Source organism: Sceloporus occidentalis, unplaced genomic scaffold (genome assembly GCF_023333645.1).
Source record: "Sceloporus occidentalis isolate IW3139 unplaced genomic scaffold, rSceOcc1.0.p SCAF_7, whole genome shotgun sequence".
Classification (NCBI taxonomy): domain Eukaryota; kingdom Metazoa; phylum Chordata; class Lepidosauria; order Squamata; family Phrynosomatidae; genus Sceloporus; species Sceloporus occidentalis.
This window is the reverse complement of record NW_028316987.1, coordinates 78,903,522-78,921,435: the sequence shown is the minus strand read 5'-3', so window position 1 is coordinate 78,921,435 and position 17,914 is coordinate 78,903,522. Positions and strand designations below refer to the sequence as shown.

Here is a 17,914-nt window from a genome sequence, read left to right as displayed (position 1 = left end):
TTTTAAAAGGTCTTTGGCTGCAGTATGTACAGTATGTTCAGGGACTAGTTATGTGCCTTCAAAACTTATAGGGCCCAAACAGACAGACCAGATTAAAGCTGCTTCGGGTCACTTTGGAGGTATGAAATTTAAATGATGCACGTGTCCTAAGAGGTCACAGGCCAGGCCAAAGCCACGCTCCCATCCTGAGGACCGTAGCACAGCTTTGCCATAGCTTCTGGCCTCTTAAGATGTGTGCATCATTTAAGCAGCATAGCTCCAAAGTGACCTGAAGGAGCTTTATTTTGGCCTGTCTGTTCCGGCCCATAGAAACTCTTTCATGTTTTCTTTGGTGCAAAGTCACTCAGTGGGCTTCCATGGCTGAGTGGGGATTTGAATCTTGGTCTCCAAGTCATAGTCCAGTGCTCAAACCATTATGCCACACTGTCTGCTATACAAGGACTTATTCTCCGGCATTACAACCTGAGGCTGCGGTTTTAATCACACTTAACTAGGAAGTAAACCTCTACAGTGGAGTAGTTTACTTTGAGGTGAATCTGAATATGATTCTGTTGCTTAAGAGGGACTATATAGCCCACTTCAGCTGATGACAGCTTGAAGTACAAGCACTGATTAAAGATGTACAGTAGGCTGGCAAACTACCAGGGTTGAAAGGATTGTATCGGAAGGGGCCCTATGCTCAAGTCCAAGCCCTTGCTCAATGCAGTATCTCCAGCTAAAGCAATGGTTTCCAAACTGTGCCCTTTAAGAGACTTTGGACTTCAGCTCCCAGAAGCCTCAGCCATGTTGGCCAATAGCCTGGGATTCTGGGAGCTGGAGTCCAAAATCCCTTAAAGGGCACAGTTTGGGGACCGCTTCTGAGCTAAAGCATCCCTAGAAAGTAGCCACCCCAGTTCTTTCTGAAGGCATCCAGAGAGAGAGACTCCATCCCCTTTCTAAGCAATTGGTTCTGACCTCCGCTCACTGCCAAGGTTTTCTAACATGGAATTGAAGCCTACCCTCCTCCTCCTGTAATTTGAAACGCAAGACAGAGGAAGTTTGCCATTCCCTTCCTCTGAGGCTGAGAGAGTGTGACTCTGCACCCAAGGGTCACGAATCGAACCCTGGCCTCCAGAGTCATGGTCCAGCGCTCAAGCCACTCTTACGCCGCAGTGGCTCCCCACAACATACAACACCCGTCCCTCCACATTCACTGGGGTTAGGGCCACAGGACCCAGAGAATAAAGGCAAATATGTATTTATTGGGAGTATTTATGCCCCGCTCTTCAGCCACAAAGGCTCCCAGAGCGGCTTACAAAATGGTTAATTAGCCGTTTCCCTGCCCTTAGGCTGACAATCTAAAAAGACACGGCACAAAAGGAGATGCAGGGAATGGCAGCGAAGGGGATCTGCTTTTAACCTGAGAGAACGCCTCTCTAGGAACCTCTAGGTCCTCTAGTGCAACTCTGTGGCCAGCATCTGCCAGACATTGATCATAGAGTTGCGCTGGAGGAGCTACAAATGCCTAGCAGAGTGTCCTCTCTAGGAATCTCTAGGTCCCTCAGTGAGACTTTTGGTTAAACTTGACCATAGAGTTGCGCTGGAGGACCTAGAGATTCCTAGAGAGCACATCTTAATATGTGCAGAAGCCAAAGCCCCAAACGTACAAGCCAACCAAGGCTCCCTCAGCACGTGACAGAGGCCTCTGAGGTCGGGCAGCGCGGTGCCCTAGAGCTGACACTCAGTTTGGAGCAGGCTTAGGGGGCGGGGCTTCCAGGCAAGAGGAGGAGGAAGCCAACCGTCGAATAGGAGGGGCGGAGCTTTCAGGCAGCGCGAGGAGGAGGTCGAGGCGAGGGAGCCAATCCCCGACGAGGAGGAAGAGAGAGGCGGGGCTTACAGACAGCGCGAGTGGAAGTAAGTAAACCACTGATGAGGAGGGGCGGTGTAAGGAGCAGGAGGAGGCGGGGCCTTCGGTGTGGGCGGGGCCGCCATACAGCGCGAGGTGGAGGCGGGGAAGCCAACTGCAGAGGAGGAGGAGAAGGGCGGGGCTTTCGGGCGGCGCGAGGAGGAAGAAGAAGAGAGGAGGGGGCGGGACTTTTGGACGGCGCGAGGAGCAGGGGAAGCAATTAAGCAAATCGCTGTGTTGATGGTAATAGGGGAGGAGGAGGAGGAGGGCTTTCGTTGTGGGCGGGGCTTCGGGCACCGCGAGGAGGCGGGGAAGCCAATCAGCGACAGAGGAGGAGGAGGCGGGGCCTTAAGGGGGTGGAGCCTTCAGTCTGCGCGAGGAGGAGGAGGAGGAGGAAGAAGAAGAACAGAGGGGCGGGGCTTTCGGGCGGCGGGAGGAGAAGGAAGCAGGGCGAGCTCCGTCCGTCGTCAGTCGAGGAACCGCCGCCCGCGGGGCCGAAGAGGCGTCTCGTTCCGGTGAGGTGACACCCCTTTCCTTCTCAGCGTTGCTTTGCCCCCCGAGGAACATGCGGCGGTCGAACCTTGGTCTCTAGAGGCTGCTGCATCCACACTGGAGAGTTAACCCGGTTTGGCACCGCTTTAAAACTCTTTTTCTAGCTCAAGGCTATGGAATTCTGGGAGTTGGAGTTTGTTGTGGGCAACAAACTCCAACTCCCAGAATTCCATAGCCAAGAGCCAGACAAAGAGTTAAAGCGGTGCCAAACTCCTTAGCTACTTATATTCGCTGGTCACACTCTCTCAGCCTCAGAGGATGGCCATGGCAAACCCCCTCTGAAGAAACCTGCCAAGAAAGCCCTATGATAGGTTCGCCTTAGGGTCCCCATAAAGCTTAAACAACTTAAAAACACACAACTGCTTTCCCTGACATTAAGGAAGGTGACCCTTTGTGTACCAGCTCCAGGTGTAACAATGGAAGTTGTGTGTGTTTGTGTTGAAACCCGCATATGTTAATATGTATTAATTCCCCTCATTGGGAGCATGCTGGGGGGATTTAAAGGGCAGCCCTGTGGGATGCTGGGTGTCTTAATAATGCTGTGTTGTTGTTGTTGTTGTGATGATGATGGTGGTGGATACAGCAGCGGTCTTTCGGGTTCCTCAGTTGTGCCAATGCTGGTTTCGGTTGGAAGGGCTTTAAGGATCAGATTCAAGGTCCTGTAGAGGAAGGGTGTGTTGCTGCCTTTGGCTTTGTGTGGTGAGGAAGTGTGTGTGTGTGTGTGTGTGTTTAGGTGTATTTACATCCTTGTTGGGACACTTATATTCACTAGTATGTTTATATCTTCGCTAGGAGAGCCAGCATTGTGTAGTGGATTCAGCACAGGACTATCAGAGGATGGCAGTGGCAAACCTCCACTGAAGAAACTTGCCAAGAAAACCCTATGACAGATTTGCCTTAAAATCGCCGTAAGTTGGAAACGACTTGAAGGCACACGACAACGACAACAGCATCTTTGCTAAGTCGTTTTAGGAAGACTCACCTGAACCTTGTGATTGGAGTTTATCACACGGGAGGAATTTCTCTTAATTTCGAATGAAAAGAAAGTGGGGCCACTTAAAGTTGCTAGTTTAGCGCAATTATGTGAATGCGCATTGCATTCAAACTGACTTCCCATTGCCCGAAAATAGCTTGCCATTGTCTGAAATTACGTGCGATAATCTCTCACGCAGTAATGTGAAACCCCATGATTGCGTTCGGACTGACTTCCCATTGCCCGAAATTGTGTGTGGTAGTCTATCACGCAATAACGTTAAACGCCATGATTGCGTTCGGATTGCCATTGGATGATACTTCCAATTTCCCTTGTCTGATAAACTCCATGTAAGTGCAGATGACCTCTTGGTTTGCCGTATTGTGCATAACTCTCTGGTAAGCCGTGTGAGCGTCTGTGTGCATGGAGGCGTGACAGGGGCAGGGCACAAGCGTTGCAATCCTAGCCTTCTGGCTGTTTAGGCCCAGTTTTAGTTGTTTGCTGTTTTCCTGCAACTAGTTCAACCTGCTCCTGGAAATATGTTGCTGTTAAGACATCCCCGCAGGGAGATCTTTTTTTATTTTTTGGCTTCACCGGCCAATGGCTGGTTTGTGTCCGGAAGCATTGGCGTGTGTGGTTCATGTACTGCTCTCTCACAACCTCCAGCCTTTTTCTAATACATATTGACAGGAGAAGGGATCATGTGTGGCTGTGTGTGGCTGTAGTATTTGTCACTTTTTGAGTAAAACATACTTTGGTTTGGAGTTTTTCTATGTTTCTGTTCCCCTGTTATTTTGTGCATGGTTTAGACCACTGCTTCTCAGGCTATCTGATGTGGAAGATTTAGAATCATAGAATCGCAGACCGCAAGGGCCATCCAGTCCAATCCCGTTTTGCCATGCAGGAAATCTCAATCAAAGCATCCCTGACAGATGGCCATCCAGCCTCTGCTTAAAGACCTCCAAGGAAGGAGACTCCACTACACTCCAAGGGAGTGTGTTCCACTGTCGAACAGCCCTTACTGTCAGGAAGTTCCTCCTAATGTTCAGGTGGAATCTCTGTTCCTGAAGCTTGCATCCATTGCTCCAGGTCCTGTTCTCTGGAGCAGCACAGAACAAGCTTGCTCCCTCCTCAATATGATATCCCTTCAGATATTTAAACAGGGCTATCATATCACCCCTTAACCATCTCTTCTCCAGGCTAACCCCCCCAGCTCCCTGAGTCATTCCTCATAGGACATGGTTTCCAGACCCTTTACCATTTTAGTCACCCTCCTTCTGACACGCTCCAGTTTCAGTTTCTCAACATCCTTGGCAGTGTTTTCCCCCTCCTTGTACCTGGGACTGGCACTAATTTGTTCCCTTTATGTACAATTGTTTCTTTGCTGGAAATTTTCCAGGGACAGGCAGCAGATGGTTCAGGGACCAGCAACAGTCGTGGCATTTATTGATTGCAGTATAGTTGACCAAATAACAATGCATTATTATTATTATGGGGAGGTAAGAATGCTTTGCACAGCTTCATTCCAGTAAAGGTAAATTTTGAGGTCGGTGCGTTGAGTTGTGTGTGTGTGTGTATCTATATGAAGTGGTTAAGAGCTTAGCGACTAGTTTGCAGTGAGGTTGGGGGAGTCTTGTTCCCTCTCCTGCTGACACTCTCTCTCTCTCTCTCTGTGTGTGTGTGTGTAGCTTTCAAATCACCAGTTGACTTATGGCTGCCCCATGAATTTCATAGTTTTTCCCTAGGTAGGCTGTACTTGGAGGCCACTGCCTTCCTCTGAAATATAGTCCACAGCATCTGATAGTCCTTGACAGTCTTCCATTCAAGTCACCAGCAGTGACTCTGCTTAGCTTCCAAGAGGAGATTGGGATCTGTTGTCTTCAGAGTATTTAAGCCCTTCAACAGGCTGTATAATAATTTTACCCTGCCTTCTATTTTGAGTCAACTACAATATATTAGCCACAGATTTTTCTAGCTATTTATAGTTGCTGATTGTAATCAGCTCCTTAAGTAGCAGGTGTTATTGCTGCCTGCTTTTAATTGTTATTTGGTTTGTGAAGAGAGGTTTTTTAAATCCTTTGCATGGTACCTTTAAACGTCATTTAAAAGTGGGTGAACTTGCATGGATGTTGATGTGACTTGCATTTTGAAGAAAGGACATGCTGTTGTGGACATATGGATGCTCAGGGAAGACTAGACCTGCTTTTTTTGTAAATTGTTTCTGCTTCCTGTTCTTACCGAATGCATTTTAATTGTTTTTTAAATCATTTTGAAATTATTTCATATCAGACTGAAAATAAATGAGTAATACAAGCTGTCAAGCAGAAATATTTGGATGAAATATCTGTGTGTGAAATTGATTTCCCCCAGTAAATGTGGATAGAATGTTATTATGAAAACCATGAACTTGGCTTTGTGTGATGTATTTATTTTTCTGTCATGGTGACTAGAAATGTTGCTATTGCTTCTCCAGATTAATCTTATGTCAGAAATTTTGATTTTAAGCACTTGGAGTAATGTAGTGGTTTTCTCTTGAATTCCTTTGTTAGAAAAGACCCTGGCCCAAAACAAGACTATAGGATATAGAAAAATCAGATTAAAAGGACAAAGTTGTTATGCATGAGGAATACATTTTGTTCTCATATGATATGTACCCAGAAATCTTGGATTTAACAGAAATGTGCTTGAATATAAGCTTGTTCCTGAGATGCTGACAAGTGACAACATTACAGAAAACATCTATTGTGTTGAGGACAGTTGGCTGGATTTTACTTCATCTGGTCATCAGTTGGTAAGGACGTATGGCAGTGGGGATCCAGATGTCCCCCAACAGAGCTTCAATGACTAACTTTGTTTGTCTTATAACATCATTAATATCTTCATTGCAGCTGTGAGGAATGATGTTTGCCAACACAGCAGTCTGCAATATAAGAATGAGACAAGTGTGTATGTGTTTTTGTGAGGGAAGTTTACATAAAAGAGTCCTAACTTGTTTTTTTTTAAATACTGAACATAAGACCATGCTAAACCACATTTAACATTTTTTAAATTGAACCTTAAGTTCCTGGCTAATATTGCTGGTAAAACACTAATATTAGCCAGTATGATTGGCTTTAAAGGGCTTTGATTTTAAATGAAGGACTTGGTCGTAAAAGAAGTAAACAAGAAATACATGAGGTGATAGGGTTTGCTATGTTGGAACCGTAGAATTTTTGAATGTGCTAAAGATTTTTTTGCTAAAGCTTTTCCTGCTTTGAAAATCAGAGGAATAGTTACAGATTTCAGATCTTGCTCGCCCATCTTTGACCTGCATTGGTTTGGTGAAGTGTGTGGGTTTTAATGTCTTAGTATTGTGCTTTCATTGCCTCCTACATTCCATCTACAGTTTGAAAGTACAAATTAGTTTATAATGCAGCTTACTGTATCAAGCCCTCTTCTGATTCATGCAGAACAATCATGTGCATGCAGACTTAGAAATACGCACGATTGAGTTAAATGGGACTTTATTCCAGTACTCAGACCTTTAGGATTACAGTTTAGGATCCTCATAATATTGATGATGCATGGTTCTTCTTTTCCTGTCTGTCACCAGCCTGGTTTAGTTCTGCCTTTTGAACATTGGCTCTTATGTGTTTTCCAGAAAAAAGAGAGGATTTTGAGAAATGACATTTAAGAAATGTTTTTCATGACATCACACAGTAAGTTTTGTTAATTCTGAAAATTGGTCCATGCCTGCTGAATCACATGCCAAGTGCTTCAGTGGCACAAGTGCAATGAGAAAGAGGCCTGCATGCGACAACTGAATCAAGATACAGTTAAATGAAGTTTATTGACAAGATATTTTCCCAAATAACAGCAAAAAACAATATGCATGAAAAGTGTAAGAATGCTAACAAGGAAGCTAAAATTAAGGGTACATTTCTGTTATGTATTAACTATGGCTGATTGTTCTTGGATAAATAAGGATTTGTAAATCTATTTCAAACTGTGGTTTAAAACTTGCTTATGAATCTTGGCTTATTTGTAACTAGTGAACCATAGTTTGACTTAATATGTGATGGAAAGTTAGAATAATTGCAGCTTCCTGATTTTTTGGCTTGCATGAAGGGAAGAATGAAGTAAGAGTGTGCATTGTGTGCAGATGCAACCAATATGTTGCAGGCACATATAATTTTCACTGCTCATCAAAGCAGTCCTTACTTAGAATATGTCTTTTTTAAAAAAAAGAATAAAGGATCCTCCAGATTATGTAGGAAGATGGAACATAGGGAGTTGCTTTATACTGTCAGACCATTGGTCTTTCTAGCTAGAATTGTCTACATGCAGTGGCAGTGGCTCTATAGGTTTTTCTGGCAGGATTCTTTCCTGACCTTACTGGATATGTCAGGGATTGAACAGGGAAATTATAGTATTTCAGGTATGAAATATGGAGATTGCAGATAGGTTTGGTGTGACTTTTCTTTGGTGCTAATGGCAGGATACAGACTGTCCAAAAAGGGCGGTCTCCTGGCGCCCTGGTTTGCTCCGTGGGGAAGCTGCAGCCTCCAGTCCGCGGGGCTTCCCTGCGGAGCAAAAAGAACCTGCAAAAAGTGGGTTCTTCTTACGGTGTGATTGTGATGCCGCAGTGCACCAATGGCGCACTCATGGCATCACAATGATGCTGGGACGTGCGGACGCTAGGCGTTGGTCACGTCAAAATGGCGGCGCCCATGTGTACAGGGCGCCGCCATTTTGACACCCTCGTCACGTGTAAGGGGCAAGGGGCGTCTGAAAGCACCGCCCCCACATGTCACGACAGCGCCTCATAGCACCCGTCTGGAACGGGCCAGTGTTTCTTATAATAGGACAGACATGTTTTGTTTTATTTATGTAGTTTGGTTTGTTTGTTTTAAATTCCTTCTTCATTTGCAAAGTATAGTCGCAATCCAGCAAGGTTATCTGAATGGTATTGTGATGGTTCTTGGAACTTTCCCTCTCAACACTAGCGTTTTCTCCCCATACTACTGGATCACAGCTTGCATTTAAAATGTAAGGATACCTCCAATTAATAGAATAATTTTCAGCATAAGAGGTTATGCCCAAAAGCAGCTGGTGACAAAAGGGCCAGGTGCAGATAGATTTATAAATCAAGTGTGTATTTTGGAGGTGGATATCTTTTGGTTATTCTCCATCATGTTAATCTATGCATTTCCATCCTTCAACAGCAAGGCCTATCTGTATAGAATTAGCTTGGTGTGCTTATCTTTTCTTGACAGACTGAACACTACCAATTAATTCTCTGCTTCTAATATTATTCTGTTGAAATAGAATACCTATTTAAGATATGGAAATGAGCTTTTTTAAAGATAGTGGAGATTGCATGCTCCCTCCATCCTCATTCTTCATGCTTCATTCCATTTCGAGGTTAAGAGAGTTGTTTTATTCAAAGTAGGAAGCTGTCTTTGAACTAGGTTTGTAGTTCAGTCTGAACCAAACCATTATAGCTCAATATTAGTTTACACTTCCTGTTAAATAAAACTATGCATTACTATTATAATTCATCAGAAAAGAAATATGTTACGATACAAGTTTTTCAATCTATAAAATGGCTACTTAACGCCTATCCTTTTTTAATTCAAGACTCACATAGGAAAGAAAATATTAAAATGCTCTAGAGCAGAGCTACTCAAAGTGATGGTTCATGAACTGGTGCTGGTCCCTGAGCCATTGGCTGGTGGTCTCTGATGAGTTTCTAGGAAAGAAAAAATCAGTTGTAGCATCAATATGGAGCTGGCACAATGAAAAAAGGGGTGGGGCTCCCTACCTGAGAGGCACTGATATATACAATGTTGTTTTTCAGGCGAGGTTTTATATGAAAACATAAAAACAGCCTTTTAATTTGTGCCAGCAATGTAATGAGAACCACACATTTGGTCCAAAACACAGTCCAGGAACAATTCAGTCTGAGATTGCTTTAACTGCTGTAGCTCAATGCTACAGAGTTCTGGTAACTGTAGTTTTGTGAGACATTTAGCCTTCTCTATCAGAGAGCTCTAGTGCTACAATACATCACAATTCCCAGGATTCCCTAGCATTGAACCAGGGCAGTTAAAGCGGTCTCAAACTGGATCGTTTCTGCAGTGTGTTTTGGTCCTGTGAGTTTAGTTGAGTGGACTGTGTGTGTAAGTGAACAAAGCCAAATGTGATGTGGTAAGAGAGAAGCAGATAAAGGACTGGTCTAGAGCACCAGTAACAATGCCATAATTCACTGCAGGCAGAAGCAGTGGCAGTCAGAAAAATCAAATGGTGAAAGAGATCCCAAGGAATCCCAGTGTGGTTTGGTGTCTGGGGCAGTGACTTCACTTTGCATTGTGGCAGGGCTGGTTCTGTGTTGCATAGCTTGGAAGCTGGGTACATAAAGGAATGCATCCTTTCATGTTTGTTTGTCTAGGCACTGCAGTAATCTTTTCAGCCCCCATCCAAATGTCTTAGGTGAGCTGGGCCTTCGTGGGTCTGACTCCTCCTATGAAACGTGTTTTCCAAAACGACTGGCCTCGTGCCTCCATTCACATATTTTTGAAGATCTTTCTCTTTTCTGGGGATTTTGTTACTTGAGTTCTATATACTGTAGTTTATTAATTCTCAGACTGTCAGGCCCCTGAAGCAATGAGTCTTTAAAAACAAATTTAAGCAACACAATATTTTAAAATCCAATTTGGATACAGTTAAATGGTCGAAAAGCTAACTCTGATATTAGAGAACAAAGGCCATACAAAACAAAGTTATCTTGACCGCATACCAGAAGCTGAAAAAATATGGATCCAGTTTGATTTCTCTTGGGAGAGAGCTCCATAACCAAGGTGCTGCTGGAGAGCCCTGCCTCTTGTCTTCACCAATATCTAGTTTTATTGTGGCTTTCATTCTACTGAATGATTTCTTTATTGCTGTTCTTATTCCTCTCTATGGCCCTGATCTAGCTACTTGTCCTAACTAGATTATTTCATTTGAATCAGTGGAATTTATGTAAGTGTTGACACTTAACAGATTCTAATAATTGGGACTAGCAATTGGATTTGGGGCTATCATTCTATTATAAACTAACCTGGTAATTATTACAATGAATAGTGGTATAGAAAACTAAAGGATATAAAAACACAAAATGCATCTACCTTGCTGAAGTAAACCAGATTGGTTGGTGTATGAGTGAAGAGACACGCTAGGAGATTTACTGCTTTAAGGTCAAAAGAAAGGTGCTATAAATAAATGAGAATTCTGGAAGTTGATAAGATCTAAATGTCAGATTCTGTTCTATTAATTTGTGTAAAGTCCTCCAGCTGGTGACTGGTTGGTTTATATATAACACCTCTGATCTCTCTAATCCTTGTTAAAACAGTTTAGATCATTGTAGTTTTGAGAACTTGTTTCTATATATGATCACATCATAGATCTAGATTCACTTCTGTCTTGTTAAAACTCTTTCCTGAATGAATAAGCATGGTTCAAGAGAGTCAATTTATTATCCTAAGAAGTCAGAATAATGTTTAACATACAATCAGTTAATAGAATTCCATTACATTTGCTAATGATTTCTGATAAATTAACTTGAAGGAAGGTGTGAAATTATAGTAGAACAACTGGTTATAATTAAGATACGGTATTCTGAAGGGACCTGTGGGATCAATGACTGCTTGTGCATGTATTCACTTTGAAAAATGGTTGGGGAAAACATTCCTGTGGTCACTCCACAAGGCATCCTTGTTTTATGAACAGAAGACAGAAAGCAAAATAAACAAAATAATTCCTCCCCTCCCCCCGATTTAATAATACCTGTGCTAAATAAATCCTCTGCGTAAGCAAGAGATTGTCTTGAGATAAAAAAAGACATGATCCACTTTGCTAAGTAACTGAAACAATAGGCTTAGCCTTTTGCTCTTTGCCTGTTGCTGACAAACATGCACATCCAGGAGAGTTGTTTAATTTATTATTTTAGATCTATAAAATGAAGAAAAATAGTAGCCCTGTGTATGTCTTTGGCAGAATATATATTAATCTCCTGGAATTACTATTCTCAAACAAAGTATATGCCGTAAGAGAAGAAGATCCAGTAGTTCAGGAACATTTACTAAATGGTTAGGATGTTTCTTGTACCGGATGGTAATTAGTAATATGTTGTGTGTGTTTTTCCCATGGAAATGCATATTTATTATCTTTAATATCCTGCCAACTGAATGCAAATTCTTCTAATGCGTTTTACAGGTAGGATGAAAATTATAGTAAAAGCCTCAAAATGCAACAGTGAAGATGACGGTAGATTACAGGGATACACTACTGAGTTGTCATGTATTAAATATTTACAAATACTCAGTAAAAATAATTTGGAAACCCTCCCCCTCGTCAAATGTTTCAGTTCAGCTACTTTTGGTTACTGGGATAGACTTTGTTCTGTTTGTTAAATCTATGTCAAACATGCAAAATAAAGTTACTTTTGATTTTTGGGTAGTGGGAAAGCTTCCTATTCATAATTTTCTCTAAAACACATATCACTGATTATAATTGTGGGGACTGCTGCAAAAGATATAGGTGAATGATTTTGTTAATTTATTTGAAATCTGGGACTTTTCAACAAATATTTTCTAGTCAAAACTTTATTAGGTGATAACTTGGTAATATATGTGTTTCCCTTGCAGCTTGCTGAGATACAAGAGGAAGAAAAACCATAATGTGGCTAACTATTCACCTGGAAAGGTGAACATAATTTTAAAGAGAAATGGCTGACAAGAGTGGAAAAATTCTTTCAGGTCCATTATACATTGAAGTGGAATATGACTATGAGTATGAAGCAAAAGACAAAAGGATTGTGATAAAACAAGGAGAGAGATATATCTTAGTGAAGAAGACTAATGATGACTGGTGGCAGGTGAAAAAGGATGAAAATTCCAAGCCTTTCTATGTGCCAGCACAGTATGTCAAAGAAGTAACCCGGAAAGCACTAATGCCACCTATTAAACAAACAAGTGTGCTACCAAATAGCTCCCTGAAACTTATGCATGGTTTGCAGAGGTCAACAGAAAATGTGAACAAGTCTCCAGAGCTTTCTAGTTTTGGAAAATCTTCTCCGGTACAAATGTCGGGACTAATCCGGGATGCCAATCAGAATCTGGGACCAAACAGTAGCCCAGGTCAGAATACTGGTCTGAGCCTGGACCTTGCACAGAATAATGAGAAATTTAATGAATTCCAGTTTCCTAAAGTTTCCAATCAGAACAAGACCTTCTCTGTGTCTCACTTCCCTTGTTCTGAATATATGGAAATAGAAAAGACTAGCTTCTTGCAAGAGCTATCCTGTGACTCTACTGGAGAAAACTCAGAAAAAATCCACCAGGATTCAGAATCTGGAGATGAACTCAGCAGCAGTTCCACTGAACAAACACAGGTAAGATGAGATGCATTGCTGTATGTCTTCTTTTCTCTTACATGAGAAAATGGACTTTGAAATGGCATTCCAGTAATAACTTGCTATGTATACACATACTGTATATATTCATGTATAAGTCTGGAAATTAACTAAATTGACCCAAAAAAACTTAGATTGACTTACCTACGGGTCAGTGTAAATATTGTACTTTAACCCTTTGTCAAAAAATGAACCATCCACTTTTCTAAGTTCATTGGCAAAAGACAAGAACTTAGTCCATCCCAGGAGAACCTAAGAGAAACACTGTCCTTCTCTACTCTCTCGGTTGTGGAGTCACTTCTGTCCTTTTTGAATGGCTAGGTGGGAAAATAGCAGTGATAGTTCCCTCTTCATTCACCCAGCCTTTAGGGGAGCACAAATAGATATGCCTGCCAAAATGTTGTAAGGTCTTTGGCATTCTTTTCCTTTTTTTCTTTCATCCTTTGCATCCTTTGTTACATGACCCTAAGTTTTACCCTTGACTTACCCATGAGTCATATCAAAATTTGTAATTTTGGCCACAAAACCTGCCCTCATTTTATACATGAGGCCGACATATAGTTGAGTATGTACGATAGGACTCACTGCTTAATTTATATATCAAATGTAAAGACCAATGAGGTAGAATTGTGTCACTTTGTCTGAGCCTTTTCTCCTAACATGGGTTATGAGAGTGAGTGTTGCTGTTTTTTGTTTTGATTTTCTTGTTTCTCTGTTTTTCCTACAATGGTTGTATTGATTTGCTGTTGGTCATAAATTTAAAAAAAACCTACAACATTAATAAGTTACAATGTTACTGTTGGCTTGTAGTGATTTTGGATATATTTTCTTGGTAATATTTGGAGTTTGTAGTTGGCTTGTATTTTGCAATTATCTTCTGAGTTATAGTTTTTGGGACATTAACATTTCTTAAAAGTATGTAATGCTGGACAGACATATTTTCCTTGTATCTTAAAATTTCCATTAAGTTTATCTTAAACTTTCAGAATTTTGAAATTGTCAATACAGAATGGATGGTATTGATACCGTGTAGAATTTCCTAATGGACAGTGTTGGGACACTTGGTAGATAGACCACTTGGGTTTTATTTTGTTCTTATTTCCAAGGGTGTAGCCACAGTGCACAATTAAAGCACTTTGACACCATGTTAACTGCCACGACTCTATCCTACAGACTCCTGGAATTTGTAGTTTAGTGAGGCACCAGAGCTTTCTGACTGACCAGGCTGAATACCTGGCAGTCATGGCAGTTAAAGTGGTGTCAAACTGCTTTAATTCTGTAGTGTTGTTACCCAAAGAAAGTTGTGGGAGGAACTGGAGGGGGGAGTCTGAATCAGCTATCAGCGTTACTTCAAACGTTGAGGAAGTGAGCTTTGCAAGAGGCTGATAACCTTAAGACCATTTGCACATGTGTATATTTGTAATAACTGAGGAGAATTCTAGGTTTGGGCGAATTAAGAGAGATTTATTAGAAAAATGCAGTCACACACATGATAGCAATTCATACAGATACAGCATTCAGAACTAGCCAAACATGAGGTTTGGAAAGTGGATAACCAGATTGAAGGAGTGTAAGGAGGGCAATATTTACGTTTCTGAAGAGTAGACTATGGAAAACAAGAATGGCTCAAAGTGGAATCTGAAGGCAACATACATGCAACCCAGCCTGGGACAACTGTATGGGTAAAGTGTGTGCAAAGACTAGGTTTGGTGCAATGAAACCTCCTTTGACTCTTGATGCAAGAGGAAATGCAGAGGGCTTGGTGGAAGGAGGGAGCAATTAGTTCCTTTTCTCCTTGGAACCTGACCTAGTGTTCCTAAAGTTCATTTAGGATGCTAGCTCGAGATGTGAAATACAAAAATATGGGGACCAAATCAAGCGTGGAATATACAGGGTGTGCTAACAGTGTGGATATGCCCCAAGGTTTCTATAGTGATAGTTTATGACTACTTACATGCAGGAATATCTTCTGATCTGTGATACAGATGCATGTAATGGACATGATCTGTTTTGTTTTTCCCCTTGATATTGATGTACCACAGCCCTTAGGTTTATTTAATTAATAAGGAGCTGCTTGATGAGATATATAGCGAATAACGATCCCTAAAATAAAGGATCATGTGAGACAGGGGTAGGCAACCTGCGGCCTGCGGGCCGGATGCGGCCTGGCAAGGCCTTGGGACCGGCCCCAGCCCGGTCCTGCCGCCGATTGCCGCCGGGGCCTTTGGCCTCTCATGCGCAGGGGCAATTGTCTATAGAAGCCTCAGAAACATGCATTTATATTAACATTTTTTTAAAAATCAGCAAATTTTTTCGCGTGTCCTCCACTTTTTTAAAAAAAGTGGCCACCATTTGAAAATTTTGTCCTACATTTGTCCTGGTTTATTTATTTATTTAATTTTTAAAAATTTTTTAATTATTTATTTTTTGGCTTCGGCCCCCCAGTTGTCTGAGGGACAGCAACCCGGCCCCCGGCTCAAAAAGGTTGCCTACCCCTGATGTGAGAGATCTCAAATAATGGCTTCCTACAATTTCTTACTACTGAAATTACAACACAGCTGTGCATAGCTTTGGTATATGCATGTTCCAAGACCTGGGTTTTCTGATGTAATGGTGCAGCAGGTGTCACTTATATGAGAGAGTTGGTGGACAGGAGGATTGGGTGCTCTCCTGCTGATTTTCCCTTTAAATGCACCCCTGAAGTCTATCCCCCCTCCATTGTACTACTTTCATCCTTGGAATTAGGCTTGTGAAAGAAAGAGCTACAAATGGACAAGATGGTTATTTGCATTGGAAGAGTAGATATGAGAAAGGTCAGGTACTTGTTCTGCAAATGTCCATATCCTTCATTATCCTGTTGATGTAGGCATGTAACTTAAAAAAGAGGAAGGAATGGGGAGGGGGAAAAAGGAAAATATGGCAGCACCTTTCAAACTAATTGATTTTTATTTTTGCACAAGCTTTCATGGTTATAAACACACTTCTTTGAATGCAGTACAGAATGAACTGGAACTCTTGTTTACCTTGTACAATTCTTCTTTTACATTAGAGCCTTTGTGGAAGATAAAACAGGTTTTAGCATCCTACATATTTGATGTTGTGACTCAAAAAATAGGTTTTCTAATCTGTAGTTTTGTTCTTCTGTATTCAAGATGACATACTTTTCTGCTGTGGTGGGATATTTATAGTGTCCCTCATTTTCTTTGCTAAATGCAGTAGGATATTAAAGAGCCTAAATAGTGATTCTATAGCCTATTATTCTCAGCAAAATGAATACAATTATTATGGGAAATAGTTTAAGATCAGGAAATTAAATCAAGCCAGAATGATACTGAGCCTCTTCCCTGAACAAAGCCAGAAACATTTTCTGAAAGTCTCTTAGCTTGGAATAGAATCAACAGCAGAACAGAAGTTTATTTTACTAGGAAATAAATAAATAATGAAACTTGTTCCCCCTAGATTAAAGAGGCCTAGAGATTTGGGCATCATCTAGATTCACCGGTACTAACCCAACACTTTCTATAAATCTTTCAGTAATGGCCATTGTTTGGTAGCAATCAGCTGTTCAGAAATTAAGGGCTTAGCAAGATGCTCTTATGGCTGTTTGCTGCCAGAACACAAAGTTCCAAGTTGAATATTCTTACCTTGAAACTGAACACTGTGCTTTTTCTCACTGGAAACAGTACAGTAAATTTCAGGTTTTAATCCTCTTTTAGGTGGGTTTGAATTATACTTTTCTAGCACACGTGAAATGCCAGTTACATTATAAAGTAAAGTTAAAAAGAGCCCTCTCTCCAGTCCATCTGGAGAGGTCCAGGCCTCAGAGGGAGAGAAAGGCCAGCCAGCTCCATCAACCCTAGCCTAAAGTAAGAAGACAAGCTCTTCCTCCATGCCATCTGACATCATCTGGCATCAGGGGAGCGAAAGCAGGCCCGGCTCCATCAGGTAAGTAAGAAGAGCTGTCCCTCCAGTCCAGGGGTAGGCAACCTGCGGCCCGCGGGCCGGATGCAGCCCGGCAAGGCCTTGGGACCGGCCCCAGCCCGGTCCTGCCGCCGATTGCCGCCGGGGCCTTTGGCCTCTCGTGCGCAGGGGCAATTGTCTATAGAAGCCTCAGAAACATGCATTTATATTAACATTTTTTTAAAAATCAGCAAATTTTTTCGCGTGTCCTCCACTTTTTTAAAAAAGTGGCCACCATTTGAAAATTTTGTCCTACATTTGTCCTGGTTTATTTATTTATTTAAATTTTTTAAATTTTTAAATTATTTATTTTTTGGCTTCGGCCCCCCAGTTGTCTGAGGGACAGCAACCCGGCCCCCGGCTCAAAAAGGTTGCCTACCCCTGCTCCAGTCCATCTGCCATGGCCCAGGCCTCAGAGGGAGAGAAGAATCGCTGGACTTGGTCCCCTTCACCACTGCCATTCCCTTCTCCTTTTGTGTCATGTCTTTTTACATTGTAAGCTGCTCATGGCTGAAGAGCAGGGTATAAATACAGCAAATAAATAAATAAGTATTCAAAACAGAGTAAATCATATTTTTAAATTTTATCTTTTTATAGGGCCAGCTATGGCCAAGCATGGACAGCATCCAGTAGTGGAATTCTGTATCCTGATATGTCTGTGAGAAACAGTACAGCCTAAAACCTGCACCAGATGTCTTGGAAGCCCTCTGAAATATTTTGTCCAGGTATTCAGCCTGGTCAGCCAGAGAACTCTAGTACCTTGCTCTGATGCAAAACTGTAGCAATACTGAGAGAGAGGAGGAAAGTTCCAGTTCTCTTCACAGATAACTAAGATCATTGTGGAGATGGCACAAAGAGAAAATTGCTGTGGAGTTCTATTTCACTGTGCTAGAATTCCATTTATAGGTAAATAATATTTACTGTAGTAATGTGGTGATATAAATATACTCTAGTGGTTAGGCATGAGACAAGATGGATGGGATGTTCTTTACAGGAGTGAGTGTTCGTTATAGGATTGATAGACAGACCCAGATCCTTCAATTTCAAAGCCCTAAACATTCTTTCAGTAGCATTCTGTTAATGGTGGAACAGTGTCAGGGGTCTTAGCCAA

The 17,914-nt window shown here is 41.8% G+C and overlaps 1 protein-coding gene across 9 annotated transcripts in view; it reads left to right on the top strand.

Moving 5' to 3' along the window:
* Positions 1-1,875: 1,875 nt before the first annotated feature.
* The window catches only part of LOC149310007 (rho GTPase-activating protein 12-like), an 86,163-nt gene continuing 70,124 nt past the window's right edge, over positions 1,876-17,914 (top strand). For 7 of the 9 annotated variants that reach the window (XM_089533471.1, XM_089533469.1, XM_089533468.1 and 4 more), the window contains exons 1-2: positions 2,300-2,400; positions 12,077-12,822. In XM_089533471.1, the coding sequence (XP_089389597.1) occupies positions 12,157-12,822 (666 nt within the window). In that variant the 5' untranslated portion in view covers positions 2,300-2,400; positions 12,077-12,156. Of the gene's footprint in view, positions 1,894-2,299; positions 2,401-3,229; positions 3,346-12,076; positions 12,823-17,914 lie in introns of those variants that run through there. The other 2 variants (XM_089533463.1, XM_089533464.1) reach the window with 2 other exon arrangements.